Source organism: Rhipicephalus microplus, chromosome 5 (genome assembly GCF_043290135.1).
Source record: "Rhipicephalus microplus isolate Deutch F79 chromosome 5, USDA_Rmic, whole genome shotgun sequence".
Lineage (NCBI taxonomy): Eukaryota > Metazoa > Arthropoda > Arachnida > Ixodida > Ixodidae > Rhipicephalus > Rhipicephalus microplus.
The window spans coordinates 83,422,677-83,447,979 of NC_134704.1; the positions used below are offsets into that span (position 1 = coordinate 83,422,677).

At 45.9% G+C, this 25,303-nt stretch overlaps 1 protein-coding gene across 1 annotated transcript in view; it reads right to left on the minus strand.

Moving 5' to 3' along the window:
* LOC119174360 (tyrosyl-DNA phosphodiesterase 2) overlaps nucleotides 1–23,174 on the minus strand; it is a 34,177-nt gene extending 11,003 nt beyond the window's left edge. The window contains exons 1-5 of the mRNA XM_037425231.2: nucleotides 22,854–23,174; nucleotides 20,026–20,072; nucleotides 14,389–14,550; nucleotides 3,868–4,078; nucleotides 177–347 (exon numbers count right to left, since the gene is read on the minus strand). Coding sequence (XP_037281128.2) covers nucleotides 177–347; nucleotides 3,868–4,078; nucleotides 14,389–14,550; nucleotides 20,026–20,072; nucleotides 22,854–23,045 — 783 coding nt within the window. The 5' untranslated portion in view covers nucleotides 23,046–23,174. The remainder of the gene's footprint in view (nucleotides 1–176; nucleotides 348–3,867; nucleotides 4,079–14,388; nucleotides 14,551–20,025; nucleotides 20,073–22,853) is intronic.
* Between the last annotated feature and the right edge of the window lie 2,129 nt (nucleotides 23,175–25,303).

A 25,303-nucleotide genomic window follows, 5' to 3' on the forward strand; every position in this document is an offset into this window, starting at 1 on the left:
TGGAAAATTATTTCTAACCACAGCCTAAAAAACGCAGTCACCACAGGCGCTTAGTGAACCTGCAACTATGTGCTATGCGAACCCGAATTCAATAGCAGCACAATTCACAGCTCTGCCTTTAAAGCTTCCTGTTTTGACTAAACATTTATACTTTCGCAAAACTGGTGCACACTCACTTCGTGGTCTCTCAAATTCATGTCACCTCCCAAGATTACTGTCTTCATGGGGGGTTCTTTCCTGCACTGGCGAAAGCATCGACGAAGTTGCGTTTGTCTGACATCGCTGGAGTAGGCCATGCTCTCGAGGTGAGTGTTCAGCAGGACGAGATCCTTGTTGTTGAAGGTTGCCTGTGTGAGAACGGCAAAAGACAAGCACGATGAAGAGCTAATGAGCAACAACAGTGATTGAGTAAACGTATGACAGAATACAAAGATGTTCCAGTTCTTTAAAGCAAAGGTGATGAAATCGATAGTTGGACAGAAACCACTCTGGTCAGGAACGAACATGAAGACAAAACAGCGCATTGACTACTAGTAAAAGGAAATAAAAACACGGCCCCCATACAAAAGCGCCGTTCACAAGTGAAAAAAAAAAATCTGAAAAATTTTACTTGAAAACAAGGCTCCCGTATGGGGACCGAAACACTGTGTTTTTATTCACTTTTAATCGTGGTCAGTATGTTGTTTTAAATGTCTTTAAAGCGAAGATGAGACACTGCACCCACTACATACATGGGAAACTTGTGAAAAGAGTCACAAATACATTATTTACAGAGCTTTCCTCTTTATTTCTGAAGTCCCCAAGACCGGTGCTGTTTGACATGAAAGCAGATTATACTTACTATTATAAGCCCCCACCATATCCCAAACAAATGCCCTTCCTAGGATCAAAGATAATGCAACAAAGGTTAAGGGGGAGCGGACAGAGGCAAGAAAAGAAAAAAAAGTCACAGCTTTGCCGCAAAGTCAAAGCAATGAATGCGATAGCAACAAATTAGAAGGTCACGTGCAAAATGGCAAGCAGATCAAAACGTGCCGCACGTTTCTCACGCACAAAGGACGCACGAAACGTACTCAGAGGTACAGGTTAGCGTGAATAAGTATCTCTGTTGTTATTTCGCTATGTCCGAAAAGCGCCTTTTTTTCGTGAACGGAGGCTGTGCATTGACTGCAGTGACCTCAGTGCGCCTAGTAACTACTACAGAATCGTTCCGACGAAACCCAAAGGCTAGCCAAGACCTACAATTCTCCCCACTGAAAGATAAGGGTGCCCTATGTGGGCCACTGCCCCATTCAGCTGATAATGCTGAAAACATGATAGTTCCCCCCTGAGATGCCCGCTATCAGCAATATGTGATAGATATGAGCAGCTTGCCATTTGAAGGTTGAAGGAGGTACCCCTCGGTGGGTCAGTGGCTAACGCCTCGCATTCATGACGCGGAGGTCCCACGTTCGATTCTGCACTCCGGAGTCTTTTTTCTGAAATTTTTTTCTTTCTTGCATTTTTAATATATATAGATATGTATATATGCATATATATATGGTGCAAGACATCGAAGCCGACGGCCAAATGCAGCCGTGAGTACCCATATAATTGCTATCTCAATAAAACAGCCTCATAGCTTCATTTAACATGCACTTCAAGTGAAACCTTGGTAACTTGAATGATTCAGAGTTGTGTTACAGTCTCTGACAGCATGCACATTTTTTTAAAGACACCAAACTCTCGTGAAGCAAATCAAACGATTCTAACGGTTCGAATGATTCGCTGAGCCAGCCGAGCCAAAAGCTCAACAAATACCCTTTGAAGATGAGCCATAGTGAGCGTCCAATCAGAGCAACAGGATGAAGTGTCTATCGCCACAGGCAGCTGCAGGTGTCTGTGTGAACCACACAAGAACGACAGAAATGCGGCAATATTTCGCACATGCTTCACGACCTTTATTGCTGCGCTTAGCATCGCACCTGACACCACATACATCGGCCACTTTCCTTCGAAGCTGCATGGTGAGCATCCTTGATTCTATCGACATCAAGAGTGGCTTGTTAATATTTATTGTCTGCTGTGAGGCTCACTGGTGCACACATAGGTTTTATAGACGCAAAGCAAGCTGGAAACAGTGCAATAAACATAAACAGGTACAAGCTCACTGTTTAGTTTCATTCTTCAAATGCTTCTCTTTGTACGTCTTTAGACATGCGTACCTGAAGATAAACAAATGAGCTTTCATAGGAGGTAGTCAACCTTAACCATATGTTATCAAAAACTAAAACTAAACGCGTTCTAGTCATGAAAGAATTACAAAAGGCTGATGTGCTGATTTGTGAAATTCTTTATGTACACAGCCTGTGTAGTACCTGAGGAAACAGATCTCTACTTTCCTTTAAAAATTAAGACGCACCTCTTATCCAACAGAGGTCCAGACGTGTAAATGCTGTAATGAAACTAATAATACAGAGAATGCAAGCCTGTTCCACTTCCCATTTATGATTGCACAACTCATAGGCAATCATTTACAGAATGCCCAATTCGACGGATGTATATCTTGCCACAGTTTCATAACATTTTAACGCATCACCAACTGAACATTAATTTAGAACACATTTAGTGCTTTTGCAGACAATCTTCTTACGAATGGCAGTAAAGCACAAACACTCAGAATCTTCCAGAGAGCTAGAGAACACCCCATGTACATGCCACCGCACTGCGTATGTGTGGAATGATAACATAATGATGATGATGAATGAACTTAATTAGGGTACAATAGGTCGTGCTGGTGCCCTAGCCTGAAGCGGGCCGCTCCCACGTTGGGACCAAAAGACCAAGCCTTTCAGTCACTTCACAGGCCCGTTGGACTGCCCATAATTGCCTTTTTTTTTTTCTTTTGCTTCCTTCCAAAAAACTGTTCGACTAGCACGAAATTTTTTCAAGAAACTCCCACATTGGGACCAAAAGACCTAGCCTTTCGCCGCTTTGCGGGCCCGTTGGACTGCCCATAATTAGCTTTTTTTTTTTTTTTGCTTCCTTCCAAAGAACTGTTCGACTAGCAAGAAATTTCTTCAAGAAAGCCCTGCAAATCAAAGCTAACAAAAAGGGAAGTCCACCAACGCATGCCTAGGAGAAATTGGAGCTTTCGTGAATGACGTGGGAATAACACCCATTTAGTGCCAACTATGACCTTGTACTGGTAATAGTTATTGAACCAGGACATTGGTGAAAGTTTAAAGAAAGGCCTACTGTAACAATGTTAGCCTTAGCTTTAGCCACCCCGCCCTAACCAAGCTGCACCAATGGGTCTCTGTCTCACAGATATTTGTCCTTTCGTATTAATCAAAATATCGAATACTGGCTATCCAAAAATGTTATTTAATTATCCAGTCAGGTATTATTTGACCTCAATTCAAAACTCGGCTGTTCACACACTCCTAGATAAAATACACGTTCATTCCAACTACATGCTTGCTTTCCAGACATCCTGTTCCATTGGTTAATTGTTTGGACAAAAATGAGTTAAAATGCATGTTTGTCTTTGCAGGTTATTTCCAGATATGACCATCATAATCTATGCACTTCGAGATGTAATGAGACAACAGCTGTTGCAACAGTGCAGATGTGAATCTGCAATGAAGCCTGCCTAGGGAGCAGTGGGCTGGTTATGCGTGAGTTTCTATTTACAATGATATTCTTATTGGTATCAAACACATCATCACAGATCAGTGCGAGTCAATGCCCTTGCTTTAGTGCCACTACATTCAACAAAAATATAAACATGGCCATCTCATAAGAAAGTGGGTACGTAACTGTTTATATTTAGTGTCCTTTCGAATCACAGCTGCAAGTGATTGTGGGTATGAGACTGTCACTTACCTCAGTCCGTACAATGTGTCTTTCCATTTTGGTGGACGAGAACTGTGTGACATCGTGACTGACGTACTTCACCGAATCCCCCTTCAACAGCGTCATAACATAGTAGCCTTGAGATTCGTTCGGTATGCACAGATAGCGTGCGAACCTGAGCCTGATACTAGGCTCTATTTCAGGTATGACCTCTTGCAAGAAAACCACATCTGGATCCAACCTGTAATGCGACAATCAGCCACGATTCTCAGAGATGTGATGGCACCCTTGTTGTCCGTCGGAAGTTATAACTACGAGTGTGCATAAAAAGCGACTGAACTCGCAAAAGCCTCTAATGTACTACCCTGCACCACTGAGCTGTCACTGTTTTCAATAAGTTCCCCGATGTACACTGCGCTATGTGACAATGGAGTCAGTACCCAGATGACAGCAGCACATAAAAGTGAGAAAGCTCAACTTTTAAAGGCATTGATGTTTGCAGGCATAAAGCATTCGCCTACATGCCACTAAGAAAGAATGGGCACGGAAAGACCTAAGAAGAACAGCAATGCAAGTCACCCTTGCATAATAAAGCCAATGCAAGCAAAAGCATGGTTCAGCAAAATGTGCTAGTCGGCAATATGTTGCATAGCTTTTCGGAAAGATGAGGTGAAAAACAGACACTCACAAAGGGGAGACCTACAGGACAAGCGCTATAACTGGCTATAACCACTGTATCTTGGCTTTGTCAGTGTACGTTTCGCACTTAAATCTTTCCAAAAAGAGAATATGGTCATCGCTGTCACTCTAGCGAGAGACTCGAGGTTCGATTTCTGCCACAATAAAATTGTAGTCCTAGTGCATTTGACTTCATGGGCCATTTTGTGTTGGAAAAAAGAGTTCATGAAGTAACTGAAAATTTCGTTTCTCAAGGATGCATGATTATTCACAAAGACACGATTTCCAAAGTTTGGAGTATGCTTATCGGAAAATGCTCACTTGAAAGCAAGAAGGCTTTCTAAACCACAGACCTCTGGCCAGGCGACCCTTTCGGGATGATCCACATTGACCATTACGGACCATTCAAGCGGAGCGAAAGACACAACCAATGTTAGCTTAGAATTGAGACTCGTGAAGATGAACAACAAATCGACCAAGAACGTCTTCTACGCACTTTAGAGAGCACATATTGAAGCGAACTTTGCCCAAAAAGATTATCATGGATCAAGGCAGCGCCCTCCCACACGTGTGGTTACAGAGTATTACAGTGCGAGAACTACTCACCCTGTAGTACTACTCAACCCGCAGGCAAACGACACCCTCAAGTAAATCGCTTGGTGGCAAAAGAAATATACCTAACAGTTTTGCCCATTATAGAGGCTTCCACAAGGAATGCAAAATGACACAATTGGGATGAAAGGCAGACAGAGGTCACGTGCAACGCCAGGAAGGTAAATTAAAATGCCAGTGGCAGCTAATGGCAGCATTACATAGTTAAAGTAGACGTGAGCAAATCTTCATTCTCAACATTTAAAAAAGTCAAGTCTAACGCACATCTTTCTACCAATAAACAGAGTCCGAAAAATGCCAGCGCCTGAAAAAAAAACCGAAACCGTGCTGCCAACAGCCTCTCGTCAGGAGAGTCAGACACAATGTCATGACTCATCACTATCACATAATGGCAACAAATCACGAGTTTGCGTAGAATGCCTTCGTGTGCTACTGAACTGTGGGCAATGCAATAACTTGCATTGTGAAGTGCAACTAGTGATGTCCTGCTCTTGTTATGTATGTTAACTATAGTGAAATTAATGTTGTGACAGTGCAAACAGCTGCCTTACACCCTTATGCGTGCGCAAGCTTTTGACTGCAAGTGCAACAAAGGTGGGAAATCAGCTGTATGTCCACCAGGAAGTTTTCATGGTCGGGAAACTTGAAAATACCAGCTTCTCGGCCGGCTGAAGCTACTTTGTGTGGACATAGCTTGACTAGGTAACAACCCCGGATATGTACGCACGCAATCGAAGCATATGTAGAAGCACATGAACATCCAAGAGAATAAACTTTCCAATCGAAGAAGACATCCTGTCTCACACACTGCTTTCCCAATCGTCAGCTTAGTTCATATTTTGCACTCGTGAATATTTCCGCGACGTTTGATTCGAGTAAAGGTGTTTTTTTTTCTTTCGAACGAAATCTGAATGGCATCATAAGATGCGGAGTCAGCAAAAAAAGTGCGTCCCATGACCAAGGTTTTTAATACCTTATTTCTATGGGGATTTTGCCGGGATCAAACTGATTCGTCGTAAAGTGCAGGTCGTTGCGAAACCCAGGGACGTATATTCCAAGTTCCACTTTACTGTGCACAGTGCATCAGACAAGATCAGCCTGCCACCCTCAAACAAACTGCTTAATGGAGCAATTCCATCAAACACTCACCGACATGATATCAATCTACATCGAGCCAAGCCACAATAACTGGGACACAACATTACCAAATGTGACATTGCACAGCTGTGCAATGAACCACAGAATATTCACCTTTCTATTTCATCTATAGTCACGCGCTGACATTCTCCATCGACACCTCTTTGTTCAATTCGACAATGAAAACCCCTGCAACTATGCCAGAACATTTCATCTCCCATCTCAATAAATGTTGGCAAAGCGCTCGCCTCAACACTGAGCCTTGTCAACAAGCCGCAAGCAGCATTATGACAGCTTTCATCGTGACGTCACTTTCAGTCCTAGAGATGAAGTATCCTATTTTGGACACCTGTTGGTACTGCCAGATATTGTGAAAACTTTTTCATCGCGCTTCCTGACACCTTACATTGTTTGTGAACAGACACACCCCCAGTCAACTATCGCGACGGTCACTCCAGTCGGGGTTTCTTCGGATCGTCGTGTCCACGCCTCTGACGGAGTTCGACCACGTTTTAAACTGCTCATTTTTCGTACCCTTCCCGTCGAAGTCTCTGCCGGGCTGGTCACTTATGAACATGGGAAAAATTAGTGTGAGGACTTATTTACGCGCTTCATCTTCCCATCTTTACATACTCATCAGAGAAGAATGGCTATTTGGGCTAGTTGGTTGAATCGCATGTTAATTGAACTTGCAGCACTCACACGAAAGTGCTGAAAGAAAAGCGTTAAGTAAGGCGAAAAACAAAAAGCGAAGAGGCTTCCTTGCCTTCCGCTCCTCGCCTTCCATTACACTTTTCTTTAAGCACTTACGTGCTTGCGCTGCAACCCCTATTAACATATTCATCACCTTTTGTTTGGGCTGTGGACCTTATAACCAAAACAATAAAAACGAGTCCTGAATGTCCTAAACGTTGCCTCATAATACATAGTTCTTGGCTTATAATGTCATCATTTCGACCAATGGTGACAATCTGAATGCAACTGGGAATCAAATGTGCAGCTAAGAAGTTAGAACCACAGCCTCGCATTGAAACCTTAACGGTACATGCTACTCGAAGAAAAAATTTTTTTTATTAATATTCACTTTGGAGTAATGAAACTTGAACTGTTTATAAAACTTTTTAGGCTAATTTCAAATATACAATTAGCTTGTTTGCAAGTATACTTTTAATTCATCAGCATGACAAAGTGAAAACCTCGAGCCTGTTGCCCCCCCCCTATTTCTATCCCAAAACTTCCATATTTTTTTTTTACAATTTATAGTTCATATTATTTCAAATAAACTGCAGAATGCAGAAAACTAATTGGAAAGTGCATAGAAAATATGCAATAGTCATTAAATATAATAGACATGAAAAAGTCCACATTTCTCCCATCCTAGTAAGGGTTTACCCTAACTTTTTATTATATAATACAATTATTAAATTTTAAAAAGATATTTTCATTTCTCACACTTTGAAAAAACATTGTACAAAATGTCATGCAGATCTGAGCACCGCTAGTAGCCCAAAAAAGGAGGGGCACTTGGAAAAAATGGCAAAATCTGTGTTCTGAGAAAAATCACTATTAGAGTTAAAATTGAACGTTTATTTATGAAAGATGTCATTAAATGCGATGAAATTTGCCCACAAAAAAGAACAACTCTTCTTGTAGTGGCCACTGCCACTAAAATGCGCCAGCACCATAAGTTTGTCCCTCACGGCTCTATCGAGCTGACTCCTCACAGGCAGGGCCATGAAACGCCTGCCAAACTTCTTCCGCTCCATCTGGCAAAGCCTTGTGCTGGCTGCAAGCTAGAGAAAAGTTCAGCAGAACTTCAAAATCTAAACATAGTACACTGTTGAGGAATACAACAGTGCCGATGCCATTGTGGCTCTTGTGGCCATGTTTGTGCCACGTACTGTTATGCCAGCAATCCTCGTCAAACGTCCGTGCCTCTGAAAAAGGCAATCTGGGTCAAGGCCAGCCCGCAGTCCGCCTGGCGCGATCAACTCGACGGCGTGAACACGCGCGGCGCCCCTCTGGCCCACGTGCATTGAGTCAGCTGCGCACGTGACAGCGAGCCGGCGTCCTCGTGTCTGGTGGTCTGACGCATGGCGCGGCGACCCCATTGGAGGAATTTGCCCGGACGACCAGCGGCGCTTCTGATTGGACATTTTGGTTGGACCCGGTGTAAATAAAAGAAGCCCTGCGGCGCGTCGCGATCGGCGGTCCTATGAGAGAGGAGCCCCCATGTCGGAGAGCCGACATGTGTGTGAGTCAGGGGTCTTAGGCGAAAAGTTGACCTATGTATTAGAGAGGAGAGCTCGGCTCTTCGAGTCTCTGTCGGCCCCAGTGCCGAAATTGTAACGCCTCTGTATATATGCTGTACATAAACCTTGTTTAACTCACCGTCGTCTCGTCCGCTCGTCTTATCAGCTCTGCGCAGAAGCAGTCGCGAGCTGAGAAACATACGCTACCAAACGGCTGGTGACCTTCCCGGCGGAGTTGAAAGCAGTGGCGCCTTCGGGGCCGTGTTGGCGTACCCGTCTTTCGCAACAGTGGTGGCTTCGGCGGGATCGGTCCGTCGTTCGCAACAGTGGAGGTCAGCGGCGGGATCGGTCCGGCTTTCGTAACAGTGGTGGCTTCGGCGGGATCGGTCCGTCTTTCGTAACAGTGGTGGCAGCGGTGGGATCGGCCGGCGTCAGCGACATCGATGCGGTGAGTGCCTGATGTTTTCCCCTCAGTTCACCAGACTGCTCTAGCTCAGGTTGTAGTAGTTTAGAGAAGGGCTGTGTGAAGCATTGAAGTGAGCTTTTATCGTTTCAAGCCAAGTCGAAGCGCTTTGAAACCAAAGTTAATGCGGAGGGGGTAAACACGGGAGTGTGAAAAATTGCTTGCGCGTCTTGCTAGTAGGCTTATAGTGGGTACGGCAAGTAGATTCTTAACAGGGGCAAACAGCAAGAGGCTAGTGTGAACGATGGAGAACCTTAAAGTGAAGGAACTCATCGAAATTTGTGAGGAACTCGGCATTACTTTGGGCCGTGCGAAACGAAAGCAAGCGATCCTTGAGATCATGAAGGATGAGGGAGTGTCGGCTGAGGAAGTCGATGAGGCCTGGGCGGATATCAAAGCACGCCGCGAGGAGGCCGAAATGCGAGAAGTTCGTGAACGTGAGGTAGCCGAGAGACAGGAGCGCCTCGAGTTGAAACGAATAGAATTGGCAATTCTACAGTGTTCGCAGGCGCCTAGCGTAGCTTCTCCGACGATTCAGGTCAGCGGTTTTAGAATTCGGGACCAACTGCCACCGTTCGTAGTAGGCGAGGACATGGCGAAGTATCTCGTCAAGTTTGAACACGTCTGTGAGCGAAATGCCTTGGAGCGGTCTCTTTGGGCGCGGAACCTGCTAGCTCTTCTTCCCGGCGAAGTGTCCGACGCGATAACTTGCTTGTCGAGGGAAGCGTTTGAGAGCTATGACGAGGTTAAGGAAGTGCTCTTGAGACGTTATAAGTTGTCACCCGAGGCTTTCAGGCAAAGGTTCCAGTATGCTGAAAAGGGGAATGAGTCACATGTTGACTTCGCGTTTCGTCTTAAGGCCGATTTAATTGAATGGCTCAAGGGCGAAGGTGTTTATGACGACCGCGATAAAGTGGTGGAATGCGTTGCATTGGAGCAATTCTACCGCTGCATCGAGGATAATGTCAGGCTTTGGCTGCAGGACAGACTTGGTGAAGTACAGCTAAACAAGGCAGCAGAGTTAGCTGAGGAGTATTATACTCGCCGAAAGTTGCATAGCAGGGCAGTGCGCGTTGAAAAGGATGAAAGAAAAGAGGGCTTTTCAAAGAAACCTGATCAACGGAAACCCGTTCCGCACCGTAATTTCAAAAAGGACCCGTCTCTTACGAAGGACAGTGTAGGGGAAGGGCAAACAGAAGCGGAGAAATCGAGTGAGGTTTCTACCACACAGGCATTAGAACCGGAAAACAAACGGAAGCCGCTAATCTGCTACAACTGCAAAAAGGAAGGGCACATCGCGAGAAACTGTCAGGAAAAGTTTGCTTTCGCAACGATCCGAGAATCAGAAAAAAACATTCGGTTGTTGGAGCCGTATCTCCAATAAATTAGGGTGAATGAGAAAACGTGCCGAGCACTTAGAGACTCAGCGGCAACCATGGACGTTGTCCATCCTTCATTGCTGTCTCCGGATGACTTCACAGGAGAATGCGCGTGGATCAGGCAGGTCGCCGAGGAGCAGAGTGTTCGCTTACCAATCGCCAAGGTTGTCATTAAAGGCCCGTTCGGTGAGCTTCGCACCGAAGCGGCTGTGTCTGCCGCGCTAAATGATCGTTTTCCTTATCTTTTCTCCAACAACTCAGAGCAGCTTCTCAAAGAGCAGGGCAAATCGTTCTTCCCCAACTTAGTGTGCATGGCTCTCACGCGATCGCAAGCGCGGAAGCTATCGCGGCAGCTTGATCTGGTTCAATGCGGTGAACTCTCAAGTGACCTTGTAGGCGGGTCGACGGAACCCCAGAAAGGAAAGTTTCCGCATGAGTCATGTGAGCAGTCACACGAGCGGCCCGTCGCCGAACCGACCGGCGCAGTTTCTGTAGAAAGGGGAGACGACATGGCGCCATTGAGTCAGAGCGAGAGGGTTGCAACGCTCTCGCCTGTAGCGGAAAGTTGGAGCGAGCTGCCGAGAGTTGATCGAGAGACGCTCATTCGAGAGCAGCGTGAGGATCTCTCGATTGAAGCGCTAGTGGAAAGCCAAATTGAAGCGCTAGTGGAAAGCCAAATTGAAGCGCTAGTGGAAAGCCAAATTGAAGCGCTAGTGGAAAGCCAAATTGAAGCGCTAGTGGAAAGCCAAATTGAAGCGCTAGTGGAAAGCCAGAAAAACGCGGCAAAAGTGCTGTCGAAGGAGCACTACGAGGAATCGGTGAAGAAGCGTGCTTTTGAAGTAGGGAGTCAGGTAATGCTGCTGCAGCCGTTCAAAAAGAACAAGCTTGAGGTTGATTGGGAAGGGCCCGCAAAAGTAGTATCGAAGCTTTCTGATACCAATTGTGAAGAGAAATTAGGAAGGCGGCCGAACAAAATTTATCACAGTAACTTGAAAGCAGTCGTAAATTTACTCTTAAGTGCTTCAGAGAAAGAGGAAGCAGAAATTTTTAGTTCTAGTGAGGTAATCGAAAGGGGATCGAAAGTAATCCAGGAGCAGATAAACCTAGAGCCTAGCTTAAGTGAAGGAGGACCTGAGAAAGAGGACCTGAGAAAGATTGTTTCCGAGTTTGGATACGTGTTCTCGGACCGTCCCGGAGACACGACGGTGATCGAACACGAAATAGAGCTAACTCGTGAGGAACCAATCCCTAGCAAGCCGTATCGTTGTTCTCCTGTGGAACGTCGCAAGTGTGAGCCGCTCTTGGTGCCGCATAGGTATCGTCGCCTAAAAGTGGCCGGTTACTGAGGTGGAGCATGTTGCTCCACAGCGCAACTTTGACGTTCGCTATAAAAAAAAAAAAAAAAAGGAAAGGTGAACGCTAATGCAGGTGCATTGAGCAGTGCGTTCTAGCTAGTACCTTCTCAACCTTTCGGTTTCTGGCTGGCGATTCGGGGCAAAATTTTGACCTCATCACGACCTGGGCTGAGCGCTCTCGTTCAGAGTGATCTCAAGGGGCCAACTTTGTGGTATTCTAATTCGTTACGTTGTTGTACGTGGAAAAAAAAAATTGAGTTGTCATTTTAAGAGTCTTGTGTCCCACATGTGCCTCTTGATGTAGAGGGAACAAAATTCCGATAGACACGTAGATAGGTATATGTTGTACTATACTTTGTCTGGTGTTCTGTCGGGTGACCGAAGGCACTTGCGTGTGTCGTGTGTTGTCTGTTGTCGATCCGTTCATGGCAGGTTGCAGAACCCTCGACAAGTGCTGAAACCGAAGATGGTCAGAAGAGACGAGTGAAGCTGGTCGACAAGTTGTGGCGACAAGCCAGTGGAGCTGGGATCCGTCGTCAAAAATGGGATGTGTTCCCGGAACAGTTTGGAGCTGTATTCTCCCCATGGCCCTGGAGGCGAACCTGGAGGGACCTGGCGAACGAGCGCACCTGACATCCGAGCCCCGTGGAAGCAGCTCGTCTTTCCGGTGCATTGTCTGGCGGCGGGGGTGCTGTTATGCCAGCGAGTCCTCGTCAAACGTCCGTGCCTCTGAAAAAGTCAATCTGGGTCAAGGCCAGCCCGCAGTCCGCCTGGTGCGATCAACTCGACGGCGTGAACACGCGCGGCGCCCCTCTGGCCCACGTGCATTGAGTCAGCTGCGCACGTGACAGCGAGCCGGCGTCCTCGTGTCTGGTGGTCTGACGCATGGCGCGGCGACCCCATTGGAGGAATTTGCCCGGACGACCAGCGGCGCTTCTGATTGGACATTTTGGTTGGACCCGGTGTAAATAAAAGAAGCCCTGCGGCGCGTCGCGATCGGCGGTCCTATGAGAGAAGAGCCCCCATGTCGGAGAGCCGACATGTGTGTGAGTCAGGGGTCTTAGGCGAAAAGTTGACCTATGTATTAGAGAGGAGAGCTCGGCTCTTCGAGTCTCTGTCGGCCCCAGTGCCGAAATTGTAACGCCTCTGTATATATGCTGTACATAAACCTTGTTTAACTCACCGTCGTCTCGTCCGCTCGTCTTATCAGCTCTGCGCAGAAGCAGTCGCGAGCTGAGAAACATACGCTACCAAACGGCTGGTGACCTTCCCGGCGGAGTTGAAAGCAGTGGCGCCTTCGGGGCCGTGTTGGCGTACCCGTCTTTCGCAACAGTGGTGGCTTTGGCGGGATCGGTCCGTCGTTCGCAACAGTGGAGGTCAGCGGCGGGATCGGTCCGGCTTTCGTAACAGTGGTGGCTTCGGCGGGATCGGTCCGTCTTTCGTAACAGTACCGTCATACATAACGGTAATGTCGTCCCTGCTAATTTTTCTAACTGTGGGCTTCCTCGATCTCGCAAAATTGGCACAGATGGCCTCCATTGCCACATCACGGACTTTCCAGCTGATGGCTGTGAATGACTTATGATGCATTGGCTTTTGCAAGCCAAGAATTGCCGCAAATCGGGCCTGCTGCTCGTAGCCCATTCCCACAGAGCATGTCACCACAACAGTTTTCCTATTTACAGCTTAGCTACCGCGCAAACTACGGCTTTCTTCATCCATAATGAATATAAACACAGGAGAAAAGCATTCTACAGCTGCACTGTTCGACGAGACACGGACTCTGCAAGTAGCTTTCACAGCTCATACTGGAGCACAGCGGCGATCGATGGTCCCCGATCCACACAACATGATTTAAAATCCAGCCGCGGTGCTCGAAATACCTGGCAAAAGTGTGCTTCTTTTTTAGACAGATTTATCAGCGCAAAATGATGGAACATTTAGAGAAGAAACACACACACAGCGCTGTGTTTCTAAAAGTTTCTTCTTTTTGCACTGATATATCTGTCTAAATAATCACGAACCAACTCGCCCATGCAGCAGTTTTAGAAAAGTGTGCTTCTTTTTATTATTTTTTTTTGTGCTGCAGCAGTGTGGGAGATCGTCATTGTTTGAAAAGTGAGGCTCGGCTCTTCATCTCATGCGAATGACAATGCCGAGCGGCGGCGCATTATCAGCGGCAAGGTGCTCGAAGACTGCACACTTTTGGCCTTTTAACAGCCTCCTCGTGCTCTTCAGATGCAATTTTAAAACATTTCCAGTTGAGTCTCAACATCAGGACAGTAGAAGTACTAATTTCTTCAAACAGGTGAAAACAAAAAATTGGTAATTTTCAAGAAAATTTGCATTTTTTTACCAGCATAGCCCTTTACCAGCCCCTATACAGCAGACAGTGAGTGTTCAAAAGAGCCACTTTGTTCACAGGGACGAGCACCATATGTTGACAAATGCATCATAGACCAAGTCCAAATATAACATTCATGTTATCAATGTCAGCTGAAGAAAAAATAACGAAAAGGAATAAAACATGCTCCTAACACAATCATAACTGGTTAACAATTGCACTATGCTTTCAAAGATATACTTGTCAACTAACAATACCACCTATTCTGCAGCAACATACAAAATGCAGTGGCATGTTACCATGTCAAACAAATGAAACGGCAAAAGGTTACCTCAATATTTCATTGCAAACAGCCATAATTCGCTGATGCAGGTATTTCTGGTTCAGTCCATCAACATTCCAGCTAACCAGGGTCATTACATCACGCCTTCCGGGAGATGTTTGAGCTGCCGGTATATCTGGAGAAACCGACGAGGGCATACTCACTCGTCTCCTGTAATACGCAAGAAAACAAGCAGTTTTCATGATCAATTTCCGCCTACAAGAGCTATCCGAACCATAGCAAGTTGTGCATGCTGCACTGTGCCACAGACAATTCAGCAACACAAAGATTTGTGCATAAAGTTATCCAGCCAGTTTATTTTCTTTTAGATGCGGAGCATCTTATACTCGCGCCTTGTAGTGCGCCGTCCGCACCGCTTCTCGAACATTCGACAGCTGACGCGCGCGCATGCGCCGTCGCGCCGTCGCCCACTCTTCCACCATCTGTGCATCCCTTCCTCCTCTACACACCGCGCGCGCTTCACTCTTCCACCATCTGTGCACCCTTCCTCCTCTACACACCGCGTTCGACATCTACAATTCTCCTGATTCTCCAGTGGACGCGCATGTGGCGTCGCGCTTCGAGAACATTCAACAGCTGACAGTGCATGCGCCGTCGTGCTGTATATATACTCAAGGTCGGCGCTCGCTCGCTCAGTTGCCGCTCGTCGGTTGGTTTGTACGGCGCGTCGACGTCCAAGGTCGCGGTGAAATGAATTCCAACGAATCCACAAACACAATGATCGACGTCCCTTCGACCAGCGCCGCCCTTTCGCATACGTGTGTACGTGTTCACTCATTTAACACCCCCTCCTACAACCACGTTAACCAATTTAGCCATCGACCCAAGTAAGTCGCAATTTAACACCCCATTTCACAACCACGTTAACCAATTTAGCCATCGACCCAAGTAAGTCGCACTTTAACACCCCGTTAACCAATTATATGGTCCGCATCCTCCTCAGTGTTCCCCCGAGGGAAGCTGCGGGCAATTTTTTTTTATAAGTTAATCGTCAGTAATGTACATCTGAGCTTCTGTACAGCATCATGTTCTGTGAATGACTTGTGTTATACAAACAAACCCCTTTATAGGAGGCACTCATGTCACAGACATATGGGTATAAGAGACACTAGTGAAATAAATGTCATTCAGAAAACGCCATCCATGCAGTTCCTCATATAAAATACAAGAATTTCTTCTATTGTTTGTCCCTTACAAAGGGTTTCTTGAACTGTACGTGTTGGCTGCAACAACAGTTGCTGCATGGCATTGTGTGCAAGAAAGATTAACTGCCGTACCCAATGCCGGGTACCAGTTCCGTGACTGACTGTCCACAGCTGTCCACGACGGGCAACGTATGAAAATGAAATTCTTTTTGCAGATTCACGAGACTGCGACACAAATATGTAATCTCCTTCACAGTGCTTACGGCAATGAGGTATTGTAGCAGGCATGATTGTTACGAGAGTGTTAATAACCTTTTCCCTCCCACTGACAAGTATAGTCATCCTGAGATTTCATACCGAATGACAATGGCACCTATACTTTTCTCAATCGTTTCTATTAACACTGGAGGGCCACATTATTCTATGTTCATCCTCATCATTTATTTTTCTTTTGAAGTGCCTTTTAACGTATTACTTGGGATGGGGGGGATTTAAATAGGGAGTGACAAATGAAGGCCATAGGTGCCTTGGCTTTTATCGTATTACCACCTTTAATTGTATCACCATGCAGCAAAGCCATCTTTGAGCTATCTTTCACATGCAGTTAGAGAAATAAATGATAGGATGGTGCATTTTCAGAAAAAAAGTCTACAAATAGAGTAAAAAAAATGTCCAGTAATTTTATACACTTTTCCAAGTATAATCCAATGACCTAGCTATCCAAGATTAATACGGCCTCATGAATCAAATGCCGCAAGACGTTTTTGAATCCGTCCATACGAGCACAGTTAGAGTTATTTGCTGCCTACTTAAAACAACTTTTTTCCTCTTTTTGTCGCAATGCGCACACTGAAAGGTACACAGGTGGCAATGACCCCCTCAGCACACTTTTCAGTGCGACTATGAGCACCCTACTGTAGTTACAGAGTAATTGCTGCACACTACAGAGCACTGCTCTGCCACATGGTGGCACCCTGCGGTAAGTGTTAACTATGCAGCATAAAAACGCTCAAACCAGTAGTGTCCTTCTTCTCCTATGACGTAATCTGGCCCTTCTATGGCATAATTTGCTGATAGAAGAGGACGAAATTTCTTGCTGCCTTTGGAACATGACCGTAAATTCCCGACTACGTGCAGTTCGCAATATTTAGTTCACGTGTTAAAGGTGTTTCAAAGCCGATCAGCAGCGTTGTCTGAGCGTGTCCTAAAGGTGTTCAGAGTCACTCTAACCCTTGGCCTACAGTATTTTTTTGCGAGAAACGATAAAAAAAATGCTTCTTTTCATTCACTTTTTAGATTCTACACATCTTAAAACAACTAAAAAATTATTTAACCCTTCGCAGTCTGCAGTTAACCCCTGCCTATGAATGCGACACTGCCACAGCAGTTCATGGCGGGGCACTGCTGGATAAGTTCTTTCGTTTGGTTCAAATGCAAGTTTTCTCACTACACGATTCTCCATAGGTAAAAAAGCAAGTGGCTCATTTTACTTGAGCTCCGAGTCTTTTACATTCACACAAGAATGGACAAAAGGCGAGAAAAGATTTCGGAGTGCAAATGGTTAAAGGAGCCTTTTTCGCATTGCTTGTGCACGGCACCATGAAAAGCACACTAACCTTGCCTGTCTTTGCATCAGAAAATGTCTTTTTAAAATTATAAAATAATGTGGAAGTATGATTGGGCCTTTGAAAGAAAACTGGGACCCCCTCAATGGCAAGCCTTATTTTCATCCGTTTTCTTTTTTTTTTCGCATCTACATTACAATTATTACTAATAATATTCCTTATACTTTCCTTGGCATCAATGTCTATTGGGTCCCATAATTACTGTGCCTAACAAAAATAAAACGAGCTCTTAAAGGGCCTCTAAGCCACGCAGAGGTCGAAATTCAGTTGTGGTGGGAATAGTGCAAGAGTGTGCAACGACCACTAAGCCATGAGAATTTTTCAAAACGGTGCCGTAATAGCAGAGTCTGACGCGTTTGATAAGCGAAACGCAATGATTATGCTGAGAAACAAGAGACGGGACGGCGGCAATGAGGCAGTGCCGTGGTCGCAGCTTTTATTCGGGACGCGAGCATAGACGAGGTCCCAGCTGCAGCGTCCCGCCAGGCCAGGAGCTCAGCCGTTCTGAATTCCTCAAGGCTCTCGCATCACAAACCACGCGGCACTCTTCTTCTTAGCGCGGAAGCTGGCCAAGACTGGCACGACGCTACAATCACTTCTTTGCTCTTTCCTTTGCTACCATCCGTCGGTAACCTCTCTCAAAGCACTTTGCCCTCTCGCCAACCAACCCCCTACATCTCTCGTGGCTTACATCATTGCCCAGAGGCCCGAAAAGCCAGGAGAAGACGAGGGATTGTTTCTTGAAATTTGTGGCACGCCAGTGGCTGGTAGTGCTGTTGCATGCAGAATCGTTGATCGCGACACCATTCCGCGCACGATGCGCATGTTTACTTGAAATGTTTGAAAAAATATCAAAGGTGGTTTGGGGACGTTTCAAATTTCCACTTCTTTCCTTCATACAGTGCAGCGGCAATATATGATGGAACTGTGATATACTACACATTTTGTTCATAATGAATTGGGAGTTTTGTAATGCTACACAGTTTATTATAAGGGTAAAGCACGAAAACAAGACCCACAAGCAGAATACTCTTGCCAGAAATAAATTGCATCATTGAGCAAATATATTTACATGCCTCCTATTTGTGTCCAGGTTCCATGGTTCGCGTTTGCTTGACAGAAACAACTTGAATACATGCAGAAACTTTTACAAAAGTGCCTCAGAAATTTCAAAGAACCCAACCACCATAAATAATTTCTTTTTAGTTTTTTTTTTATGTGTGGGTAAGCATTTGCAAGAACACATGTCTGAAGTATTGTCCTTACGTTGACTGCCTTGAAAGGAAGACAAGAAATTCACTAATGGAAGCAAAGACTATTTCCAACAAATTCTCAACTAAAACTCTTAATTTTAAAGCACCATGTTCACACTTTGTGTATGAGCATATTATACATGCGCCACCATGTTATCAGTTGTAAAGAAAGAAGTGTTAAATATGGTTTGACTTTCTTCATTTCAAAAATATTTCTGTGCTACATCAAAAGTGAAAATGTGGCACTCATATCTGCGTCCATTATAGCAATGCAAGATTTTCACGTTAAGGTGCTTTCACGTACATATCCTGATAAGAAATATGTCAAATGCAACATACTGATTGATCTTTCAAACTTATTCAATTTCTCATACATTCCTGCTGCCTACACGGTACCCAAGCACTGGAATAATATTAACCGAAACTTCAGGTACCACACAACACTTTGGGCAGAAACAGTGCGCTTCATGCTGCAAACAAGGTGGCCATAAGCAATGTTGTCTTGGAACTTGCCCCGTAATTTTCTCTTTCAGTGCAGTTACTTACATGCAATAGTATTGTGTAATTAGATAACATATCATATTTCTGTAGTTGTTCCCATAAAGTATGTATTTTTCAGGTCACCTACAGTCATTTTTTTGCCTACTAGCTCAAATATACCTAATAGATTTTTGTATTTCATTGCTCCTTGATCAATGGCACTGTATCTTTTCATTGTATCTGCATGTACCCCATATACTTTGTTCTTAGGTACTCCATTGTGTGATGCTTGTTGGTTGATGTGATTATTTACTATTAATTTGATGAAATAATCTTGAATTTTTGCATATTTGAAATATCACCATTTTTTTTTTCCCCTGCTGTGCTAGGATATCCCAATAGGTATTCTTTTTTCGGACCTTTAACTAGCCTTTGGCTATAGGTTCGACAAGTGTTTCTTATCTGTTAATAGATTATGAAATAAACATTTATTCAAACAAAAAAAATCTGCAGCAGGGCTCGATAGCGGGTCCTTCGGAGTCCCGTTGGCATACTCAAAGGAAATACGAATTAATGTATGCCTGTCATAATACAGTAGTTTGTATGCGCCACTAGGCATGGTTTCTTATTTCCTGATTATATTGTAGACTGTAAATTTGAGACACCTGTTATGTGTATCTCAAAAATTTTTGGGTAACCATTAACAGTGACATGACATAATCTGCAAAATCAAATGAATATACCAAACAATTTCACTCTAACTTTATCAGATTTCACACATCCAAACTCTGTTAGAGTGCTGTGAAACAGTTCCCAACTCTTTGCATTTCATAGTGCGTTTTACAGTAAACAGACCAATCAGACACATCTATTGATTGATTTGTGGGGCTTAACATCCCAAAACCACCATATGATTATGAGAGACACCGTAGTTGAGGGCTCCGGAAATTTCGACCACCTAGTGTTTTTTAACGTGCATCCAAATCTGAGTACACGCGCATACAACATTTCCGCCTCCATCGGAAATGCAGCCGCCACAGCCGGAATTTGATCCCGCGACCTGCGGGTCAGCAGCCGAGTACCTTAATCAGACACATCAAAAGGCGCACGAACTCGACTCACATGGACGTCACAATGCCCGACAGCTGTGCATTCCCTGGTTCTTCATCCTGTAAGGAATAGACAGGTTGTTTTCATACACGAAGAAAAATTGAAATGCCATGATATGGGTGAACCAATCTGCCACTACAGACACAGAGAAATAGTTCAATCTGCTACCACTCTGAATTCCCATAGCGCTATAGAGAGTCCATGAAGTGCAGTTTCATTATGTTAATGAAATACTTGAAGTCCCCATAGACAGTTTCTTTTTCTACTGTAGCAGCCTTGTACGCTTTGGATCTTTCAGTTTATAGCAGGAAGCCGTCTAGGTTTAATGTTGTTGGGCGGCAGTGTCGTCATCATCATGCTCAGCTGATTTTAGTCGTCTGCAAAACGAAGGCATCTCCCACCAATCTCGTGTTTACCCTAAACTGCGCAGGCTGCTTCTATTTCATTCTAGAAAAGTTTTTAATTTCTTCACTGCATGCGACTCTGTCTTCCTCGACTGTGTTTTTCATTCCTGAGAATGTTACGAGTGTGCTGCGGCCCATGACTTTAAAGGCTCCCACAGGCTATACCCGCAGCCGAACTGCCTGAAAAGTGTCGCACAACCCGCCTGCAGACACTCCACGCGTCCTTGGCAGACAACACAGGCGTCCAGAAGAGACGCTGCGTCCGCGAGAGACGCTGCGCCCGTGCAACAGCTGGTGCCTCCTCCTCCTTCAGCGCCTCGGCACCTATAGAAGGCCGGCGTATCTAGCGTCAGGCGGCTTCATTGTCCACGTTCTGTATATATTTTGTAAATGAAAACGCCTTGTTTCCTTCTGGCTGCCTTTTGCCTTACCATTGCCTGGATGCTCGCTGCCCAACATTGGCTTGTGGTCATGGATTTCAATTCACTATGCAAGCCTGATTTCTTATTGCTTTGCGTGGAATCAGGAGTGGACGTGGGGAATGCCGTACGGAAGCCGCATATCATTCAGATATTACTTGCCCTAGGGAGTAGATGATAGCAAGCTTCTAGAATCTAGGAAAATTGTTAAGGAGCACCATGCAAAAGAGATAAGGAGCAGGGCTGAAGAAAAAGAGCACAAGGCAAATGAATAAAATAGGCGTGCCGATAACGAAAAGCGGCAGGCCACTGAAATAAAAAGAGTATTGATTCAGCCGAATTAAAGCGGCTTGAGCTTCAGACTGTGCTGGCGGAACGTGCAAGTGTTCAGTGTGCAGAGAGAGCAGGGACTCGTGATGAAGCGGCTGCTGGAAACACTGAACACGCAGCAGAGGCGGCTTATGAGTTAGTCGTCCGATGCCACTCGGAGAAATCACGCGTTTGCCCCTTTGGTGGACTGCCACACAGCAACTGACTTGAGCGAAAGCCAGAATGTGAACTTTGCAACTACACAGAAGAGGTACAGTTACCCCAGGATAGCTCAATTGACAGTGCGCAAGAAGTTGTCTTGAAGAGGGATGGTGAGTGTCGTAAAGAGGGCTTGGAAAAGGTGTCCGTGATCGCAGAGGGTACTTCCTCGAAGAAATTTTGGCTGTTAGATTTTGAGGTGGAAGAAGGTGTTTGCGGTGAGGTAGGTGTCTTGTGGAAGCTCTGGTATTCATGCGACCTGAAACAGATCTCTTGGTCTGAACACCTCAGCTGCACACTGGATAGAGGTCTCGAGAAACATCCGGGTCTCCTCCTGCGGAATTTCAGGCATGCGTCTAAAGGAGTTCATTTGGAAGGGTCTTTTTGCTTTGGGTCCGTTGAGCATATAACTGGTTTCCCCGCATGGTTTGGCTCTCTATCACTTGAGCGGGCAGTGGATTCTTTGCCATCTCACCAGCCAGCTCTATTGGTTGATTTAGCATAAGCTCAGTAGGTCTTAGGAGCAATTGTATGGCACTTGTGGGCATCACTGCGATGGCACTTCTGCAGATGGCGAGCCCAGAGGCCATAGCCGAGTCCAGGAGAGCAGATGAGCCGGGACCAACGCTACGCGCCAACAGCTGTTCCGGGGCGTCTCTGGGAACGGACACTGCAGATTCCCACAGTGACCCTCTGGACAGTGGCTGCGAACCCTTGTCCTCCGGGTCAACATTAACCCCGGTGGAGACGCTGTTACGAGCGTGCTGCGACGCATGACTTTAGAGGCTCCCACAGGCTATATCCGGAGTAGGACTGCCCGAAAAGTTCCACACAATCCACCTACAGACACTCGACGCGTCCTTCACGGACAACGGAAACGTCGGTCAGAGACACTGCGCGCGTCCAACAGCGGGGCTGTCCCCTCCTACTTCAGCGTCTCGGCGCTTATAAGAGGCCGGCGCATGTAGCGTCGGGCGAATTCATCGTGCACCTTCTGTACGTACATTGTAAATATGCAAGTCTTGTCTCCTTCGACCTGCCTTTTGCCTTGCCACTGCTTGGATGCTCCCTGCCCGGCGTCGGCACTCGCGACACGCTACCCAAGAGACCGTGGGGTCTCCTCGTAACAACCATTCTGTTGCCATTACTATCCACCGGTTCTCTGTTATATATAATACGCGGCCAGCCCAGGTCCAGTTCTTTCGCCTGATGTTTAATAGGATTTCTGCAACCCTTTCTGCCATCCACTGGTGTTTCAATTCAGCTGCAGAAATGGTTGTCGTACGAAAGCAGCACAGCCATCACGCCTGTTTCCAAACAAACATAACGGCTCTCTCCATTGGCAAGGGTTCCCACACACAATACGACGCAGCGGCACCTTGCTACGCGTCTGCAAGAAAGGCGCGCTTCCATCTTGTCACATCCGCAATGAGCAGCACTTCATTGATTTTTGTATTTAAAGGAAAGAATCGAAGCCTTCTAAACTTACTGAGTCCACAATCTCCAGGATAGAGACATCATCCGCTACTGCAGAGGAGTCGGCGATAAGCATTGACGATCCATCAACAACGGAGCATTCGGAGTCGCTATCGTGCACTTCGTACACAACGATGTCATCGGCTTCTTGCTCAGGCTTTCGTCGCATAACCTCTATGATGTCTTTATCTTCGTCGGCCTCCATGGCAGCACTACACTGGCTTTACAAGTTTTTCCACGGCAGACACAAACAAGTTCAGCGATACTGTTACAACTGGTTACAACTAGTGCCTTCAACGGCCGCGAAAGGCACGCGAAGAAAAGAAGTGCGAAAGTATTGACTTGGCCTGGATCGTGGCTTGCCGACTCTGCGAAAGCTGCTACTACGCAGCAAAACTGCTAAATTTAAGCTAAAAAATATGCAGGCTTTATTTCAGTTTTTTTTTATTCTTAACGGACCGTTCGTTTATTTTCATTTGCCTAATAACTGACAAAAAAAAAACCGCACATGCAGACAGTTTATGAGGTCACAGCCTCCGAGATAGCAAGGCACCCGCCGTGCGTTTGCCATATTGAAGGTCATTATAAAACTCAAACATCTTGGCGAAATTATAGGTACCCGTATGAAACTCTATGGGTACCCGGCAATGCAGTTTACGAGATCTGATCTGATGGTAGCGCCAGAACACACAGCCTAGCGAGTTGGCGCAGCAAGACTGAGCCTTCCAATGAGTAGCCTGGCGAGTAGACTCAGCAAATCCAGACTTGCCCGTGCATATTATTTTCTTTTTTAGTTGTGAGCAGGCAGATCACGGCTAAGTATGTAAGCGCCAAGGAAGCGTTCTTTGAAAACGCGCCAAAAAGGGCATTGACACTTCAGCGTCTCAATGTGTTCAGTGAGAGTTTCACTTTCTTCGTATCCCTGGCGGTACCAACATGCTGAGGCGGCCCAGAAAGGTTCGTCGCGCCCTCTGATTCCCTGTCGGGTGCCTATATCCGACGTTGACGAAACTCACAGCGTTAGCGGCGTTTGTAGAGGCGGGTACGGCGCCTACGACCCCTAAGCGCGACGTCTTCTGCTCAGCTGCACGCGCGGATGCACCAAGCCGGTACCATCAGCGTAGGAGGTGCAGAAGAATTGTGAGCCAGTGCTGCACCTCTTCTGCGCCTTTCGAAACGTGTGGCAGAGTTCAGGGGTCGTCACTGCTGCACCACTGCATCGAATGGCAAGATTGATTGATATGTGGAGTTTAACATCCCAAAACCACCATATGATTACATGAGAGACGCCGTAGTGGAGGGCTCCGAAAATTTAGACTACCTGGAGTTCTTTAACGTGCACAGAAATCTGAGCACACAGGCCTACAGCATTTTCGCCTCCATCGAAAATGCAGCCGCCGCAGCCGGGGTTCGATCCCGCGACCTGCGGATCAGCCACCGAGTGCCTTGCCACAAGACCACCACGGTGGGGCTAATAGCAAGGGCAGCACCTTGTGAACTGGTTCATGTGGTGTGAGCGAATCGAACGGACTTAATGGTTGAGGCGCGGCCGGTACATGTATACAGTGCAGAGAACGATAACCAGGGTCTACCCTACCCTTGTTCTCCACGCTCTGCGTGCGATCAAGCATGGATCAAGTCAATAAATAATACTCTCACAGCTGCGCTGGGCTCGGATTACAGGTGCATAGAACGTATAAGTCGTCGTTAAAAATGCCGATTATACGCCCCAGATATGTTGACAGGCTACCAATGGATGGTGTTGCTGTCTGTTGTGCAGTAGGCAGCTTTTAACAATTGCGTCCGCTAATTTAAAACTGGCGCAGGAAAGACTTGGGATGCACTTTCAAAAAGTGATGCAACATAACTGAAATCAGAAGAACTGGTGATTATTATGTTATCGTTAGCAATTAGGGCGACAGCCCTCAACCCCGAAAGGATTCAAAATGTTCACTTATCTATCCCTTTTGTCTGCGTCCGAGTGCTAGAAAGCTCACATGCCAGCATGCTTGTCTTGACTCATGAGAATGACCCCTACCACTCCGCACCATGCCCCCCACGCGCATATATCAGTTAATACCAGTTAAAACTAGTTGGATTACCAATAACACATTTTCAACTGGGTGCCTATATGAGCACACTTCTTGCGGCTGCTGGTCATAGATCTCGTGACATCTCACAGTTGCATACTTTCCGGCGTGTTTTTCTAGTTGGTGACTGCAGCAAGTGAACGTAACACTGCCCTATTTAAAATAATCGACCCCAAAGCCTTCGAAGACCACAAGTGGAGTGAGCGGTATACTTGTTGCACATTTCGTTTCAGACATGCTTGCTGCCACCTGCAAAACAATGTCAATTTCCATCCCTACCGTATATGCAGGCCATATCGATCCCGATCAAAAACACGAATATGCGGAAACATTGCAAAGCACCGGCAAACCTGACTCGTTATTTTAATATGCA